Source organism: Podarcis pityusensis (assembly GCF_964106645.2).
Source record: "Podarcis pityusensis genome assembly, chromosome: 8".
NCBI lineage: Eukaryota > Metazoa > Chordata > Lepidosauria > Squamata > Lacertidae > Podarcis > Podarcis pityusensis.
Genome location: NC_138033.1, coordinates 22890781 through 22909851, shown reverse-complemented (window position 1 = coordinate 22909851; position 19071 = coordinate 22890781). Strand labels below are relative to the sequence as shown.

Here is a 19071-nt window from a genome sequence, read left to right as displayed (position 1 = left end):
TTTGAACAAGCTAAGAATTGTGTAAAACGCAGCTACCATTGGGAGCCATATAAGCACAACAAACCTGTGATAGCAGTTATCACACACTCCATTCACATTTCTCACTATGGCCTGATTCACATGTCTTGCTAAGCTAAACCATGGCTTAGCATAAACATGTGGACTTCTGGGAAGGAAATTGCAGCTTCTTTGCTCCTTCTCAGCCATTCTGCTGCTGTGCTGAGTTGAGCTGAGCAACAGCTTGGTATAGAGTATCATTGGAAATTGGGATTGTGGTTTATGTCTCTTCAAACTAAGCATGAGCTGTAACCAAAGCTTGTCCTATTGCTTATGGCTCATGGTTTGCCTGGAAGAGTTAAGCCACGAGCCAGGGTTCAGATGACACTAAACCAAACCATGGCTTAGCTCAGCACAGTTCAGCAGCAGAATGACCAGGAAGGAGTGAAACAACTGCAGTCTCTTCTCCAGGAGCCCCTGTTCTCTTATGTTCACCATGATGTGCAAACCAGGCCTGTGACAGCAGTAGGAAAATCATTTGCATATCTATTAAGCTTACAATCATAGGAATTTGGTTGTCAAAGAGTGATATGCATCTAATCTAGATCTAATTATGAACCATTCCTGCTGATTTGACCTTTTGGTTGCTCTGATTGATTAACTAGGCTTGTTTTTCTCTTTAAAACTATTTTTTTAACGTTTTGGCATTGTTGCATTGTAAGCTGTTTGTTCTCTCATAGACTGTGAAAGGTGGAATTTCAGAAACACGAATTGAAAAAAGAATTGTCATCACAGGAGATGCAGACATTGATCATGATCAAGTAAGACTTTTAGTTTAGTGACTATTCTGAGTATGTGCACATTGTTTCTGGCACTTTTATCAATGGAGCAGTTGGCGGATCAAATATGCAAGATATATTGCATGACCTTTGGGGTCTCCAGAGGGATTTGAAAGTTCACCCATGATAAGATTCTAGCCAGATTCTGAACTCTGCCAACCTTTAGTGCATAGCTTTCATTCTATACTGAAGAGACACTGCATTACCCTGGCCTTTGACATCTGAAATACATTTTTAAGACCTTCCCTATTTTTTTTGTATTGTAAACTGTTTTAACTGGTTTAAATATCATATTTTTATATTGAAAGCTGCCCTGTGACCTTGCGGTGGGTCAGAAAAAGAACCCAATAAATAAGCCACAACCTTGTTGCCCTAAATTGATCCAAAAATGTTTTCCCTAATGATAGGTTGCAAACCTTCATTACTATATGGAAAATAGTTGGTAAAGTTAGATCGTGATAGGAAGCAAAATGTTGTTGCCCTAAACTCGATTCAAGATAGTTTGTTCTTTATGCCATCTTTCTTCAGGTTCTGGTACAGGCCATCAGAGAAGCAAAGGAGCAACACCCAGACATGTCTGTGACCAAGGTGGTTGTCCACCAGGAGACTGAGATTGCAGAATAAATAACAAGACCAGCTACATATATTATCAGGTAGTTTTCTTTTTTCCTTCTTTTTTTGTTTTGTTAGCACTGCTGCATCATGAAGCGTTGCAAGGTTTTCACCTAAGTCACAACTGAAGGTTGTTTATTTCTAGCAGTTTTCAAGGAAAGCCTTTTCATAACTTGTGCTTGGTACATTTTGACTCTGTCCTTGCAGGACTTTTAACAGGGAAGGCTCAGCAGCTGGTAGATGAGGGGCCAGGTCTGGACTTTTAATTCCTGTTTCGTAGGTCAACACTCCAGCCCCAATATATGACAAAGTGCTTCCATGTGCAAGAGGTCAGCCTGGCTCTGGTTGTAACTTTTCAAATCTGCTTGAAAGTTAGCTGCCACTAAGACTAGAGCAATGACACTAAATGCGTAGACTTAAATAGGCTGGGCCTGCACAACATAAAGCCAGCAGGGAAAATGTGTAACTTCCGCTTTTGTAGCCTTCTAGGGCTTGCTCTCAAACCATTACATGTGGCCCATAAGCCACAAAGTGACTAATTGAAGGATTTGCTTAAAGAGCTCATGTGCTGTTACAGTTGTTGCTAGAAGAAGTTCACAGGGTCAGAGGTCTGTCCCACAATTGCCGTGACATTGCAACGGATGCTAATGAAAGTTCCACTTCCTTCTCCATATGCTGTCATGTATCTTTTAAATACATCACAAGTGTCTGCATTTTATTACCATGGATAGTTAATATGGTATGAGTGCATGGGCAGTTAATGGACCTCACAGATGTTTGAGTTTGCAGTCTTGCTGTAGACTTAACTACGATTTTGGGTGCCCATTGCAAGCTAACTGCTTTTTGTGGAACTGAACTCTGAACTCCCTTGGTCCACAAACAATCACATACCACCCACATGTAATTTTGAACCTCCATGCTTGGTAGTTGGATCCTGAATTTAGGAGGGAGAGCCCCATCCTTTTAGCAGCCTTTCCTGCCTTGGGCTATTCAGTGTGGCGAGAGCCCTCTCCACAAGTCTTGACACTGCTTGCTCAGGTTTCCCACTGGGTGTTCCCCTTATCTGTTGGGTACATTGCCAACACTCAAATAATGTTAACTTGAGAACTGCACAGCTTTGCCAACTTTATTCCACCAGTGAAATTCAGCTTACTCTGTCTAGTCACTTTTGATTGGCTGCAGCAGAGCTTATTAAATCTGTGAGTGAACAGGAACTAAGCACTTGTAGAAAGAGGCCTCCTAATGCTACATATTCACAGAGCAGGATGCTCAGGTTTGAGGTATGCATTAATGCACCCAAAAAGGTATATCATGGTCAGCTTAGGGAACCTGGTTTGTGGGAAAGTGGCATTCGGCAAACTTTCCTGGACTGCATATTCATTGCAAGACAGGAAATGTAAGTACATTTACTGAGGAAGCATCTAGGGCAGGGACCCTAACAAGTTCAAAATAAAAAAATGCGATAATGAGGCAATGATCAAAAACTTATAAAACTGGCGTCTGAAAAGCATATTTAAACTTACAAGTCATTCTCAAGCACTTGAGTAGTATGTGCACAGAATATAACAAGGGGTACATGGCAGCTTGGTTTCATTACTACTTCTGATGGAGTGGAATGGGACTACCGTATTTCTCGCTCTATAAGACGCACCAGACCACAAGACGCACCTAGTTTTTGGAGGAGGAAAACAAGGGAAAAAAATATTCTGAATCTCAGAAGCCAGAACAGCAAGAGGGATCACTGTGCAGTGAAAGCAGCAATCCCTCTTGCTGTTCTGGCTTCTGTGATAGCTGCGCAGCCTGCATTCGCTCCATAAGACGCATACACATTCCCCCTTACTTTTTAGGAGGGAAAAAGTGAGTCTTATAGAGCAAAAAATACGGTAATTCTTATCTCTCTGTGTGTACTTTGGTGCTGATACCTAAATACACAGACCTCTTGCTGTGTGTGAAAGGTGTGTGCATGTGTGCATATGGCGATGGGCAGGAAGATACAGACAATTTACCATTAGATGTTTCAGAATTTCAGACTTGTTTTCTACTGATTGGTAATTTAGCATAAATTTGTGTTTCCCTAGGCGATGTCTGTTTCAGTCTGCGAAGGCCACCCGACATATACCAGCAAAACTACAAGGAAGCTACCTTGGAGCACCATGACCTCAAACTTGCCAGATTTACTCTCAGTCAAACATTCTATCATTTATTACTAGGAAGTTGTGCTTTTTGATGTTTACTTCGGATTCTCCTTAACACAGTGGATCCTTTTTGATTATCATTTTTATATTGTGACCGACAGTATGCCATACTTTTCACAGTACTGATTTTTTTTTTTTTTTACAGTTTTGCAATCCCACCACCCCACTTTTTGCATTTTTGCATTTCCTTTCCCACCACATTTTCTGGATCTGTATTATGAAGTCAGAGGCCCACACAAAAAGAACATGTAGAGCTTATCAAAAGTGATTGCCTTTGATTGAACTGCATTGCCCTTCCTCCTCCTTTTCCTCCTCAAGCAGTTTGCATTCTCACATAACTTTGAACATGTTATAGTGTGGGGGTCTCAGTGACCTAGAAGTGACCCCTCTTGCCTGAGAAGTCAGGAAAACACTTGTGCAATGCTTTGTCTTGGCTCTTGTGGATCTGAGATATATTCAGAGTTTCCTAATCACAGCTATTTTATATATGCCAGGTGCAAATGTGCCTGCCCTCTTTTCCTCTGGATTTCCCTTGCTTTTTGTTGGTTTGTCAGACCCTTAGATGCTTGAATATAGGCAGGGGGTTGTGGTATTTGCACAGGTATTTCAGTAGTAGTCTAGATTCAGAAATGATGGAAATTGCTTCACCTTTTATACTGTGAATTCTAGAGGTTTTAATCAATTGTGACAAGGCACCATGTTTTTCCAGCTCTCTCCTTTTTTCTTTTTTGCACTCCTTGGAATACTAAATCTCTTGTAAATTCACTCTCCTATTTCCCCCCTCTTTTTGTTCTCCCTTAAATTAAGCCTATTAGAATTGTGTGTTTAAGAGGTGTGGGCTCTACATGCTATGAAATAGGCTGTAATTTATAACAATAGGATGGGGTGTTCATTTATTTTCTTTTTTCTCCTTCCCAATTGTTTGTGTTTTGAGTTTTTGTGGTTTTGGTAGCATAGTTTTAAAATCATTGGTTTTTAAAGCACTATTTAAACTTGGCACACTGGTAACATATCACAGGAAGGGATAAATGAAGCACAAGTCATCCCTTAGAGACAATCCAGCATTCCTAAATCTGTATTCTTTAAGCAGGCAATTACAAAGGCATCATCAGTATTGTAGATTGTTTCCAATGATTGCTGTTAAAAACTAAGCCTGTACATGTTGCAAGTCACTTAATGCTCCTTATAAGACAATATAATAATTTGTAGTTCTTCTTGTGCACAGTCCATAGAGCATACTACTGTTGCACCTCCTTCCTTTGAGTCATTGAGGTCATACAAAACTTATTGCATAAGGCTGCTGAAATGAATGGTGGACGCTGCATTGCTACCATGCTAAATGAAATAACAAGCCCCAGGATTGGCTGCAGTTCTCAGGATCTTAACCTAGGTGTGTTCTGGTTGGCTATCACTAGAGAATGTCAAATGCCATTTAAAAAAGGATCCAAATCAGAACAAGAGCAGATGTAAGTGAGTTTTTCTCTGTGTGGGTTTGTTTCTATCCAAAATAACTTTTTCTCCTTATGACTTTAAAAGTACACTTTTAAAACAAATCTCGCGAAAGGTAGTTGGTATCAGTACTCTTAACTGGGAAGCAGTTTCATTTCCTTTAAATGTTTTCCCCATGTAGGAAGAATGAAAGGATTCCAAATTGGGATGCAACATGTTCATCACAAATAAGATGAACTTCCTCTCCATGCTTAGTTGAAAGATTTCCTTGGCAACACTAAAAACTGCAGGCTTGTTCTTTCCTTCCAGCAGCATGTAAAAGTTCTGTAGAATTATGAGTGATATTTTTTCTGAGAGGTATGAAGTTGAAATTCTTTTGAGTGTACCATCTAATAGCTGAGGGGTGGGATGAGGGCTGATTCTAGCATTTAAGTGAAGAGGAATGCTCCTCTGTTTAAAGAAAGTTTACAGAAAACAAGGACACACATTGAAAAGAATCTGATTTCAGTGAAAACGAGCAGTTGTGTGGAAGCTATATTATCATACCGCATGTTTACTTTCCCCCTCAGTTTTTAGTAGCTTTCAGTTAGGGAGTTAATACAGTCTTATTTAGAGTTTGAAAGCATTATGGACATGTAAGAGTTTAGCACTGCTCAATCAAATTTGCTCCAATGTGCTCTGGGGTCCCGTCAGCCACAACAAGCCTTCAGTGGTTGCCATCTGATGCACTTAGCTGTGAGTAAAGCCCAACTGGAAACAATAGACTTCCTTCCAAGTGAACAAACTTGGGCTGTAACACTGTTTGTGGGTTTCTATATGCCCTTCTCTTTACAAATAGAACTAATGGGCTACCGTCCTAAAAATCTTCGACTGAACTTTTAAAAATAAAAATAAAAAATCAACCCATAGCACTTAAAAATGTATTTATTGTGGAAGACAATTTTGGTTGTGTCACTTTCTCTAGTGCATAATTCTTCTGCAGCTTCCTTTTCCTCTGCTATTAAAAGCTTTAAGCACCAGCTATAAAATAGTTCCATAATTCTAAAGAAGGCATCTTTATCAAATCTCAAACCTTACTACAAATGCAGCACTGTTACACATTTATTAATGGAATTATTGCTTTTTCAGTATGTTATTTGAAGGTATGTCTTGTCCTTCCTTGAGCTGTCACTCAGCATGATTTTTAACTTTTTGTATCCTGTGGCTAACTAGGTGGTGAAGTCCTGTTCTATTTTAAAACTCTACTTTCAGACACTTCTTTTGCATGAAGTTTGGATTTCCCATTAAACAGGAATCTACAGGAATCTCAGATTGTCTCTTCTGACCACTGACCTACCTATTGCTTTTTCAGTTTAAGAGCTCACCACCCCTTGTGTGCAGGAACCTCATCCAGCAGACACATTGCCCCTCCCCACTGGTTTTGCGCATAGAGTGTGTTTAAGTGGGGGTGATTCCGACTTTCCATACACCCCAATGCTCTCCTGTCCTATATGGACATCTGATGTTAGCTTCTTTTGCACATCCCCATCTTCCCCTTCAGGGTGTAAATATTTAGCATTGCTTAAAAATCTACTCAAATCTCAATCATTCAGAATCACTAGGGAAGAAAGCAAGTGTGAGAAACAATCCTGGGAGGAGACAATATAAATGCAACTGGGCAGACGTAACTCTGAAGGTAAATAACTCATTGAGGGTCACCCAAGTTTCTTTTTGAAATAGTTTTTTAAGCCATCACAAACCCTCTTGGCAAAAGTCTAAGGCAATTAGAGCTAACAGCCTTAGGTGATGGAAGTTGGTCTTGCTTTGTCTGATGAGTAGTAAGCTTTCCGTCTCCAACAGAAGATCCCCTACCTTCCTTTAGGTTCATTCAAGACTGTATGTACGCTGCACAAAACAGAAGAAATAAGTCTGCACTGAAGTAACCCAATTCTGTGGCAAGAAATGCTGAATTCTGCTACTTGTATAAATTATGCAAATCAAGCAGATTCATATTACTTTTGTGCCATGTATTTTGCTATTTACTCTCACACTATATCATTTCTGCTTCTGATCATTGTAGGGAGAGAAGCACAATGCTTTTACAAGGTACTCCCTTCTTTAATGACTAGAAAACCTATTCAACGATTCCCCTGGTTTCTAAATTTCTGCAGACATTACCCGTACACTTGTAAACTTAGCGTTCATAAGTCCAAAAGCTTGCTTTTTTAAAAAACACATTATTATTGGGCTTCTTAGAAAGCAAAATCACAACATAACGCCCCCCCCCCCCAGCCTTCAATATGCTCCCTTTGCTATAGGGCTCCCTTAGCATATGTGCTTAAAAATAGCCACTGACATGGTTACCTGTGGTAAGGAAGGAACACCTGGCTACCAGGCAGAGAGTACCCTTTGTCAATAGACAAAGTTGGTTCTTTTCCATTTCAGGCTGCTTATGTGCCATAAGTAACCCACATACGCAGGTGCAGACAGACCAGTGGAAACAAAACAAATTTCTTTTGAACTATTTGCTGAGCTGGCTTACTTTTTCAAGCTCGGTGCTGTGAAGGCCACTTAGAACCAGGATGGTGAACTGGTGGCCCTCTAGATGCTGTTGGACTCCAACTCCCATCAGCCTCAGCCAGCATAACCAGCGCTCTTGGGAATGGTAGTCCAGCAACTTCTCGAGGACCACAGGTTCTGTATTCCTTACTTAGGACTAAGATACCAGAGATGCATCCCTCTGATTTATCTGCCACCAACATGGGGAATTGCTGTTTCTTGTGAGTGAGCTGCCGGCACCCTCAAATCCACCACCATCACATTAATTGCCTGTAGAATAAATTTGGTTTCTAGAGGTCTTCGGAATTCCTGGGGCCAGTGCCACCATTAGGGCAGTAAATGAAATATGGTCTATTTATTTATAATGCTGAGATGGCAATATGTTCCCAGTAACTTCCTCCCTCATCTATGAGATTATCCGGAAACTGTCTTAACTGTATAGTAAATGAAAGCTATTTATGTATGAATGTGTGTACAGAAGGAAGGGCAGCAGGATGGTAATCTATACTGACCAAACTGGGAATAAAAATTGTAGCTTCACTTGCCAGACAGAAGTGGGCAGCCAGCAATTAAAAGTTTTCTGGGTTTTATTTGGGGGAGTGTTCATAAACTGTGCTTTGCCATTTTCCTATAATGGACAATTAAATATTTGTGTTCTGACGGGGTTTTTGTTGTTTTTTTACACATTCAGTCACAAATTATTTCACTGCAGATATGAAGGAGCTTTGTAAAAATTTTAAGACAATGGTGAATTGTATAGAATAGCCGATTATTACTTTCTTTGGGGGTGGGGGATAGGAACAGAGGGGGTGGGGAAGCAAATCTTTATAGCTTAAGTAGCTGTTATTTTGAACTTTTGTAGTCAAAGGGAAAGTAGATGTAGCATTTAGACGTGTTCAATCTTGCTACTTGTATTGCATTTTTTCAATAAATTTTCAAATAAAAGATGGCATTTCTGGTTCTCCTTTGAAGCTCTACTTTTCCAGCACATTCTGAACTCATATATTGTTGCATCTTAATTATTTTATCTGCACATACAGCTTGAGCAGGGGTGTTTGTTGATAGCACTGATATCTCCAATTTCTTGGTCAGCATGGTAGATTTAAGATCTTTCATGGAAAGATTTAAGATCTTTCATGGTTGGACTCGATGGCCCTTGTGGTCTCTTCCAACTCTATGATTCTATGATTTATGTTTTAAAATAAATGTTGCTTGGAGACATTTTAGGTAACAAGCAACTAATAATTTTATAAATAATAATAAATAAATGAGTAGTACCACTGCATGATGCCACAGGTCATGCAGTAGTATCAGTCATCATTTCTGCAGCTGCATAATAATATGAGAAACCTGCTGCTGGATTCGTCCAAAGGCCCATCTTGTCCAGCATCCTGTTCCCACAGTGGCCAACCAGATGACCAGGGGAAACGTGCAAGCGGAACCTGAGCGCAACAGTGCTCTCCCAGTTGCTGCAGTTGAAAATGATTGTTTTAAGAATCTCACTCCCTTTAGCAATCACTGTTGAATGATGTTTCCTGCGCAGACATCAGATTTCATGCACGACCCTGAATGCTGCAAATTGGTTCAGTGTTGTACACAGCAGAGCCACCTGGGGGAGCACACTGCAAAGTTTGGATCTATCAAACAGGATGCTATGGTTCTTTGCAAACCTGGAAAAGTGCACATGTCTCCTCTCCATAGTGTAAAGGGCTCCTCTTCGAGAGCTAAAGCACACCACAATCTAGAGAAACTTCTGTTTTGAAGTCTTTGTTTCCACATTTTGTCTCTTAACTTTTTGGTGATGCTTTGTCAGGGTTTTTCTCCTAGATTCAAGGGGACAGTTTTTAATGCAGCCTGCAAATTATCTTCAGCATCTGGGAGAAATCTACATGGTTCACTGAAGCCACCAAGCACCTCATTCGGAAGCCATCTTTTCTCCCCCTTAACTCAGCAATGTTAAATGTTTTTCCTTCATCTCAGCACGACAGATGTTGAAGAATACTGAAAGAAACAGGGACTGCTTATTTGTCCCATGTCTGGAATGAAAATCAATTCATGCAAAGGGTTTCCTTTGCATTGAAAGGATTGTGGTGAAATAAAGTATTAGCAACACAAAGTAATAATTATGTAAAATATTTAAGGTATGCAGTTTTGTCATAGCAGACTGATAATAGCTTTGGGCAGAAGGTGAACCGCAGCTGAATGAAAATATTGCTGCATGCAATGAATGCAGGATGGAAAGGAAAACAGGACCTTCTTACATATGTACTGAGCAGTGAGTCCGGTCAGACTGAATTTTTGTCATCCAATGAGTAGTGTAGGGCAGCCATGTGACTTATGTTATGGAGGTTAGGACCGCTACTTGAAGGGCTGTTTGGTCCAATTCTAATTTTTAAATGTAAGGTGGCACTGTGGTCTAAACCACTGAGCCTAGGGCTTGCCGATCAGAAGGTCCACGGTTTGAATCCCCGCGGCGGGGTGAGCTCCCGTTGCTTGGTCCCAGCTCCTGCCAACCTAGCAGTTTGAAAGCACATCAAAGTGCAAGTGCTTAGTCATGCTGGCCACATGACCCGGAAGCTGTCTGCAGACAAATGCTGGCTCCCTCGGCCAGTAAAGCGAGATGAGCGCTGCAACCCCAGAGTTGTCCACGACTGGACTTAATGGTCAGGGATACCTTTACCTTAATCTTCAGGAAGATCTGAAGGGGCTTCAAAGTTGCAGCTGAACAACAGACTGAGGAGGTACACAGGTTACCTGGTCACAGTTTTCCCCATTATAGTGAGATGTACTCAATAAAATTATAGCAATTATGTCTACATTTGCATCTTTCCAAATGAATTAGCACTTTATCCTCTTTTGTCCTCTTTATTGGAGATGGTTTAGTTGACCACCATATTGTTGAGACTGTGATCCTTCTGAGTATCATTCTATGTGCATCTCAGTCTTGGAATGTGCAGTATTGGTGAAACTGGCAAGACACAATTACTACTGTGGCATAGCCAGCCTCACATAACCAACATGCATGCATCTAATTAATGCATGAAGGGGTTAAAACCATAGAGAAAGCTGTCCTGCCAGATTTAGCTCACCTTGGGAGGGACGAGGTAGCGCAGCACAACAAATGTTGACAAAAATCATGCCTCTAGATTTTGAGGTGCCGAACACGAATATGACACTGAAAACACAAAATTGGCTACTCATTCTTAGAGATCTGCAATAGTTTATTGTATAATCGAGGATTACATACATACATCATGTACTGTAAAAGCCAAGCCAAGTTTGCAGTCATGTTTGTGATACAGAGACATGTCCTCATCCATTTCCTTCCAGTTTTCTGTCCTGACATTCCCAAGGAAGTTAGTTGACACCAGACCAAGCTTTTTTCCTCGTCATTCTGAAGCAGGTTGTTGAATATCTCATCTTTGAGGAGCTTGTTGATCTGAGGACCCACAAAAACTCTGTTTTTAATTTTCACTTTGCTGAGTCAAGAGAATTTGTCAGCCAGGTACTTGAAAGCTGATCCAGTTTGGCCATTGATTTTTAAAAAGTTTTTCACCAGACTGAGTTTGATGTATAGGGGCAATAGTAGGATTTTGTGCATTTCTGCCAGTGCTGGCTGTTGCACATTCTTCTCTCCGACCTTTGGAGGTCAGCCTCTTCATGTAGTGCAAAGTCTTTGCTTGGCTGCCCCATTCCCATAAAAACAGTGGAACCTCTACTTACAACCATAATCTGTTCTGGAGGTCCGATCATAAGTAGAAATTTACATAAGCAGAGGCGCACTTTTCCATAGAAAGTAACGGAAAAATGAATTGATTGGTTCTAGACAATGAAAAACACACCCTAAAACAGCAATTTAACATGGATTTTACTGTCTAACGAGACCATAGATCCATAAAATGAAGGCAATAATCAATGTACTGTACTATAAAATAAATAAGACAGTATTGTAGATTAAAAAAATAACATTTTCTTATGTGCGTTGAGGGTGGGTGGGCTTACCTGGCTACAAGCTGGGGGTGGGGCAAGGGTCAGTAAAGAGCTGATTCACTTCGGCCAGGATCACTTGTTTTTCTTGCCAGGTTCTTCTCTGGACTTCCTCAGGTTAGTTCCTCGGTGGGGTTTGGGGCTGCAGTGCGCCCTGCTATGCCTCTTGCAGGCGGCACCTCTTCCACAGCTTCGGGGGTGGGATGGGGGCCCTCTCCCCGGCAGCAGAGGCCTCAGCACTGCTCCGCAGCCAGCCAGCCGAGCTCTGGGCTGCTGTCAAGGCCTCTGTTCGTATCTAGAGGAATGTTCACAAGTCGAAGCACCTACTGGAATCGTACGTAAGTCGAGCCGTACGTAAGTCGAGGTTCCACCGTACTTCATATATTCCAGCTGCACAAAGTCACCACAGAGATGCCAGCCTTACTTGCTGTATTGAATACAGCCGTAACAGCTGTTTTTAGGTTGCTGTGGGTTCCATGTAGACAGTGTGTCTGACTGGGATGGAGGGAGGTCTGTTTCCATTATGCAGCAACACCGCCTTGACTCTGGAGACTCAATTTTGAGGAGTCTATGAATAGTCACCATTCTTGTGGGTCATGTGTGATTCCGAGGATATTCATCAGGCCATCTACATCATAGCAGAATACAAGGCCATCTTACACTCTGAAGTAAGGTGTAAGCTGCTCAGAACGAGCGTGAAACAAAGCCGCTCAGGCATTTTCCTTGACGATTCCATTGCTGAAGTCTTGATCCCGGTAACTCCGCTTTGGCCTTGGACAGTTCCAGATTGCGAACAAGATTGCTTGGTAGTTCTTGTGTAAGAATGTGTGGTAGATGTATGGATCATCATTAGACAACAAAGGCTGCAGAGAACCTGACGTCAGTTTGCCTCCCTTGTCTGAACCAATGGAAAATTCTTTCGGAGGTTCAGGAACAGAAAGTCCTCCAACTTTTCGGAGTTGATTGGAGAACAGATGGTATATTCGGGTACGCTACTGCCCACTTCTGTTTCCTCGTGATTGATGGAGATGGATTGAGGATTAACTAAATTAAAATGTAAACCTCCTGTCCCACGTGTGTGAGAAATATGAGAGTAAACAGGCTGTGAAGGGCTGTAAACGCTTATTAAAAACTGCACATGATAATACTGTGCTAAAAAAGGCATTCCCCTTTTCTCTCACATAGGAGAGAATGCCTCTTTTGGTGGCGCTGTGGGTTAAACCACAGAGCCTAGGGCTTGCCGATCAGGAGGTTGGCGGTTTGAATCCCTGCGATGGGGTGAGTTCCTGTTGCTCGGTCCCTGCTCCTGCCCACCTAGCAGTTCGAAAGCATGTCAAAGTGCAAGTAGATAAATAGGTACCGCTCCGGCGGGAAGGTAAACGCCGTTTCCGTGCGCTGCTCTGGTTCGCCAGAAGTGGCTTAGTCATGCTGGCCACATGACCCAGAAGCGGTACACTGGCTCCCTCGGCCAATAAAGCGAGATGAGCGATGCAACCCCAGAGTCGGCCACAACTGGACCTAATGGTCAGGGGTCCCTTTACCTTTTTTTACCAAATACATCTGTCAGGTATGGCTGTTGGATGCTATCAGGATGAAAAGGTTTTTATCACCTGTGACATAGGTGTGCCAAAAATTAGGGGTACTGCACTCTCCATTTCGTCTCTGTCATTTGTTGGCAATCTGACCATCTCTCTTATCTAGTCAGTGTATTTGTTATTTACCTTTTGTTGTCGTTTAAAAAGAAAATATCGTTATAATGTCATTCAAATTAAATCTCAATCGTATAAAGCAGAGTCGGGGTAAATCTGGAGAAGAACGTCTTCGTTTTTGCCTCTCCCTTTTTTGCCTATCTGTTGAAAAATTATATCTGTTGACAATTTTCTTTTGATGGGCTTCAGCCATAATAAGTTGTTCAGAGGCTCTTTAACAAAACCTTTTTTAAAAAATAGCCCCCCCCCCCCCGTTTTTATAACATCAAATAATAGTACAAAATACGACGCAGTATAGAGCATGTAATTCACATCAAGATTGTTTACATATTTCATTGATCACTCTTTAAGAAAACTTTGTTCTAATTTGTGTATACAATGTCTTGTAGCTTGATCAAGCCAGATAATCACATCAGACCATTGGCATAAAAATAAGCTCTTAAATCCAGGAAAGAAAATCCACCCTTTTCTCTAAGGGTACACATTATTTTTAATTTAACTCTTGTTCTATTTTATTTTTACTATCCAATATAAAGCCACTAATGTTTTGTTGCCATTTGTTCAGTTGGGCTCCCCCCACCCCCGTGCCTTCATTCAGCATGTGCTGTAGTAAAAAAGTAAAAAAATTAAAAAATTCTTGGAAGTATTTTCATTTTGAGAATGGCTGTTTTATCTAAAAAAGGAAGTTTCAGCTTTTTCCAGCCCTCTCTTCATTAATCCTAGATTCCATCCTAATTCAGTTTGTATAAATCTTTTTTTTTAAATCTTAAAACACCATCGCCAAATAACTAGTGGCTTTGTTACAAATTCAGTGTTCACAGTCCAGCAGTGTTTCTGTTTTATCTACATTTATTAGATTTTAAAATTCTTTAGTTAGGCAGCAGTGATATAAAAGGATGCAGGGGAATTGCACCTGTTAGTTTGGGCTAGTGGATCATGGCTGAAGACACAGAGCCTTGTGTCCATTGACAGATGTGACCACCCCCCCACCCCACATCACACAGCAGGGATGGGAATTGTAGTTCAGCAACATCCGGAGGGCCAAAGATTCCCTACACAGCCAGTGTGGTGTAGTGTTTAAGAGCGGTGGACTAGTAATCTGGTGAACCGGGTTCGATTCCCCGCTCCTCCACATGCAGCTGCTGGGTGACCTTGGGCTAGTCACACTTCTTTGAAGTCTCTCAGCCCCACTCACCTCACAGAGTGTTTGTTGTGGGGGAGGAAGGGAAAGGAGCATGTTAGCCGCTTTGAGACTCCTTAGGGTAGTGATAAAGCGGGATATCAAATCCAAACTCTCTACACCTGCTCTGTGGAGTAGGGTGGGTCACCTCATTCATGACCAAGAGGCTCTGTGACTTCACCAACACACCTGGAAAAAAAATATGGGAAGAAAGTCAAAGAAGCACAAGCTCTTTTGGCTGCTCCTTCCGCCTTCGGGGCTGCAGCCCTCTCCTCCTTCTCAGCCACTGTTTTTCCTTTGCTTGCAGTTTGCAAGTGCCTTTGCAACTGGGTCATTTGCAGCTTAATGCGTACAGTCTGGAGTAGGCCTGGAGCCAGCTGCAAGGATCAAGCTGTCTGACTCTAGGGAAGATCTCCATGGGGGGCCCGTGCTGGAGGAGGAGGAAAGGGGTAGTGGTAGGGAAGGGCACGGGCAGCAGAGGTTTGGCAGGGTTAAAAAGGCTGGTTCCTCCTCCTCCTCCTCCTCCTCTCTGCTAAGAAAAACAGCGGCAAATAGCACAAGGAGAAGCTGGGCTCATCTGAGCAAAGGGGCTGCATTTATTGCTCCTGATAGCCATACCCTGGGGACGCAGGTGGCGCTGTGAGTTAAACCACAGAGCCTAGGATTTGCCGATCAGAAGGTCGGCGGTTCGGATCCCCGCGATGGGGTGAGCTCTCGTTGCTCGGTCCCTGCTCCTGCCAACCTAGCAGTTCAAAAGCACCTCAAAGTGCAAGTAGATAAATAGGTCCCGCTCCGGCGGGAAGGTAAGCAGCGTTTCCATGCGCTGCTCTGGTTCGCCAGAAACGGCTTAGTCATGCTGGCCACATGACCCGGAAGCTGTACGCCGGCTCCCTCGGCCAATAAAGTGAGATGAGTGCCGCAACCCCAGAGTCGGCCACAACTGGACCTAATAGTCAGGGGTCCCTTTACGATATACGATATCTTTATTGTCATTGTCCCATGCAGAACAATGAAATTGAAAACTACATAAAACTACATAAAAACTACATAAAACATTTAAAAACCCCTAAAAACTCTGAAACCCCATTTTAAAATACACTGTACTATAGAGACCCCTTATGCTGCGTTTAGAACTGCGTTTACCTTTTAGCCATACCCTTTACCAGGTTTAAAGGTGTCATGATAGCTCCACATGGGGGCAGGATTTCAGCAATCACTGCTTATCTCACCTTTGCATGGTGAGCTGCAATAGCTCCAATTCTCTTTTCTAGGAAACCATTAAAATAATAGGGTCCCAGCCTCTTTTACCTCTGGTCCCCTTGAACCAGGGAGGTGGAGAACCTGTGGCCTCCACTTCCATGAGCCCCAGCCAGAATGGCCTGGTGGTTAAGCATCATGGGAGCCGTTGTCCAAAACATCTAGTGTGCATCAGGTTGGGGAAGGCTACCTTAAGCAATGGCACATAAGGTCCACAACAGAGTTGATGTGGGAGACCATATTTATTTATTTCTTGAATTTATATCCTGCCTTCCTTCCTCCCCAAGGGGCCCAGGCCAACAAACAGACACACAATTTAAAAACAAAAGCAAAGCAGGAACACTCTAAAAGCAATTACAATTAAAAACACTCTAAAATTGCAATTGCAGTTGAAACATTCTTCCATCCGATGATCTTGAAGTTCCTGGGAATAGTATTCTTCAGCCACCAAATTCCTAAGTAAACAGGAAATATTCTCAAATTCCTCCTGAAAACGAATAATGATGGAGACAGGTGTACCTTACTTGGGAGCGCATTCCCCAACTGGGGAGCCAGCACTGAAAAGGCCCTGTCATGGGTCAATAGCAATCAGGCAGCTCCCAGTGCTGGCATCACCAACAAGGCATCACCTGCCAATCGTAGGGTCTGAGATGGTTGGTAATTGATATCTCGACATTGCTCCTTTCCCCCCAATTCCCCCAACCTGCCCCAAAGGAATGTAACTCTTAATCTCTGCATAGTAGGGAAAAACTAGCAGATTCTATGCATGCCACTGTCTACCCAGCCAAGCAAGAAGTATTATCACAGCTCAAGAACCACATTCTAGCCAGGCCAAAGCGCTTGAAGAGGGCGCATTGCTGAATGTTTCCTGGGAAGCAGGTGGGACCTAAGGAAAGTCCTGAAGGCCAGAAAGGACCTCTGCCCCTTAAGCCCAAGGTTCCTGACCCCCGCCTTGCACCAAAGCAGGGCCTGGTCTTGCATTCTTCCTTCTCCAGCTAATAAAGCAGCCATGATTCGGCCCCCGCTCCCAAAGCCAAGCAAATTAATCAGCTTTTCCAGAGAGACAAACTGCTGGTCCCTGCCAAGCAGCATGCATCACTCGGATGAAGAGGGGGAGATCTTGAACTCTGAAAGAGGTAAAATCCCAAAGCTGTGTATTTTTAGTTGATGTCTCTCCCACTCCTGAAGAAGCAGGAGGATCTGGCTTGATTTGTGGCAGTTCAAGTTTATTTAACCAGGCACATGTCAAAAGGTGGTCTCTGTCCCGCAGGGAGTTTTGGGAAAGAGATCAACAGAGGAATAAATAATATATAAATAGGAGCCAAGGACTGCCCTTTCCCAGAAGCTGCTAGGGCCAGGGGTGAAGGAAAATTGTGCCCCAGTTTGCATTTTCATGCACAGCTATATTATTATTATAGTTTTATTAAAATTTATTACCTGCCCTTCACCCTAAGGTCCCGGGATGGGTTACAGCAATAACAACACACTAGTTATACTGGGCCCATCACCTCCTGGCAAATAGAAGGGGAAGAAATGGAGGCAGTGAGAGATTTTACTTTCTTGGGCTCCATGATCACTGCAGATGGTGACAGCAGCCACGAAATTAAAAGATGTCTGCTTCTTGGGAGAAAAGTGATTATAAACCTTAAAAAGCAGAAACATCACCTTGCCAACAAAGGTCCATATAGTTAAAGCCATGGTTTTCCCAGTAGTGATGTATGGAAGTGAGAGCTGGACCATAAAGAAGGCTGATTGCCAAAGAATTGATGCTTTTGAATTATGGTGCTGGAGGAGACTCTTGAGAGTCCCATGGACTGCAAGAAGATCAAACCTATCCATTCTGAAGGAAATCAGCCCAGAGTGCTCACTGGAAGGACAGATCCTGAAGCTGAGGCTCCAATACTTGGGCCACCTCATGAGAAGAGAAGACTCCCTGGAAAAGACCCTGATGTTGGGAAAGACTGAGGGCACAAGGAGAAGGGGATGACAGAGGACGAGATGGTTGAATAGTGTTCATGAAGCTACCAGCATGAGTTTGACCAAACTACGGGAGGCAGTGGAAGACAGGAGGGCCTGGCGTGCTCTGGTCCATGGGGTCACGAAGAGTCGGACACGACTAAACGACTAAACAACAAAACAAGTTCTACTTAAACACAATATTAGATTTAAAATTTAAAACAATTTAAAATTAAAGGCATAAAGTGTGTCCTAAAAACATATGCCCCGTGTCAAAAGCCAGGGTAGAGAAGTGTGTCTTTATCATTTGCCGAAAGCTGTATACTGAAGGTGCCAGGCGCACCTCTGTGGGGAGGGAGCTCCACACCTCTGGGGCTGCCACAGAGAAGGCCCTCTCCTCGGCCACCGCCAAATCTGAAGGTGGCAGAACAGCCAAGAGGGTACCCTCTGCTGATCTTAGCACCCAGGGTGGAGTGAGATAGCCACCTGTGCAGCAGGTGTTGGGAGGTAGAGAAGGTGTTGGAGAATAGTGCTCTGTGCCTGTTTAATGAGTCTTTTGTCCTTGGATGCCCTATCCTGTTGCCAGGTTGGTCGGCTTCTTTACTTGCAGTGCAAGGGGGTGCCCTATTCTTCACCTCAGTTTCTAGGTGGGAACCAGGAGCAGGTCAGCAACAACTCACAAGCTGCCAGTGAAGTTAATGCTTTATTCAATGAAACAAAAAAGGCCTGGTGAGTACAGTAACTCTTCGCAGTAGGCCTTGCCCCCAATGAGGCAGCTGCAAGGACTGAAGGTCCCTGCCTTCCCACCATTCCCTAAGGCTCCTCCTCCCCTGGTTCCTTCCCTAGCAGCCTAAGGCTCCTTCGTCTTTTCTCTCTTTACTCCACCCTCTTCATTCCTCTCCGTGTTCTGGGAGACCGGGGGGAGGGGGCTGGTCACAGCAGGATCGGGGCGATTCCCTGGCTTCTTCAGCAGCCTGCCTCCACTCTGCCTCTTGGTCCCTCTCTGCTTCTGCCTCTGAATCTGAACTGCTCTCTGCCACAACATCTTCCTGCTCACTAAACCCTGTTACCACTTCTGCCTCCGACACCTCCTCCTCCTAGTCTGCTCCTTCTTCTCCCTCTGACCACTCATTGTCGTCCCACCATGACTCCCCTGGCTTTGTGCCTTCTTCCCTTTGGAGTCCCCCAGCTGGTGCCTCCCCCAGCTCCTCTGCATCCAGCCAGTCCATGACACTCAGGCAGCAAAATATATTGGGTTGGTAAACGCAAGTGGATTAATTTCTTGCAGAGCGGTGTCAGCGCATTGTCCCTCTGTTCCGTTAGGCTGCTTGACTGGGTTGCCTGTTTTGAGG

General features: G+C 43.2%; 1 protein-coding gene across 28 annotated transcripts in view; it reads left to right on the top strand.

Moving 5' to 3' along the window:
* Positions 1 to 8579, top strand: part of EPB41 (erythrocyte membrane protein band 4.1) — a 94061-nt gene extending 85482 nt beyond the window's left edge. For all 28 annotated transcript variants that reach the window (XM_081015720.1, XM_081015719.1, XM_081015721.1 and 25 more), the window contains 3 exons: positions 738 to 818; positions 1365 to 1489; positions 3527 to 8579. In XM_081015720.1, coding sequence (XP_080871846.1) covers positions 738 to 818; positions 1365 to 1460 — 177 coding nt within the window. In that variant the 3' untranslated portion in view covers positions 1461 to 1489; positions 3527 to 8579. The remainder of the gene's footprint in view (positions 1 to 737; positions 819 to 1364; positions 1490 to 3526) is intronic.
* Positions 8580 to 19071: the final 10492 nt, after the last annotated feature.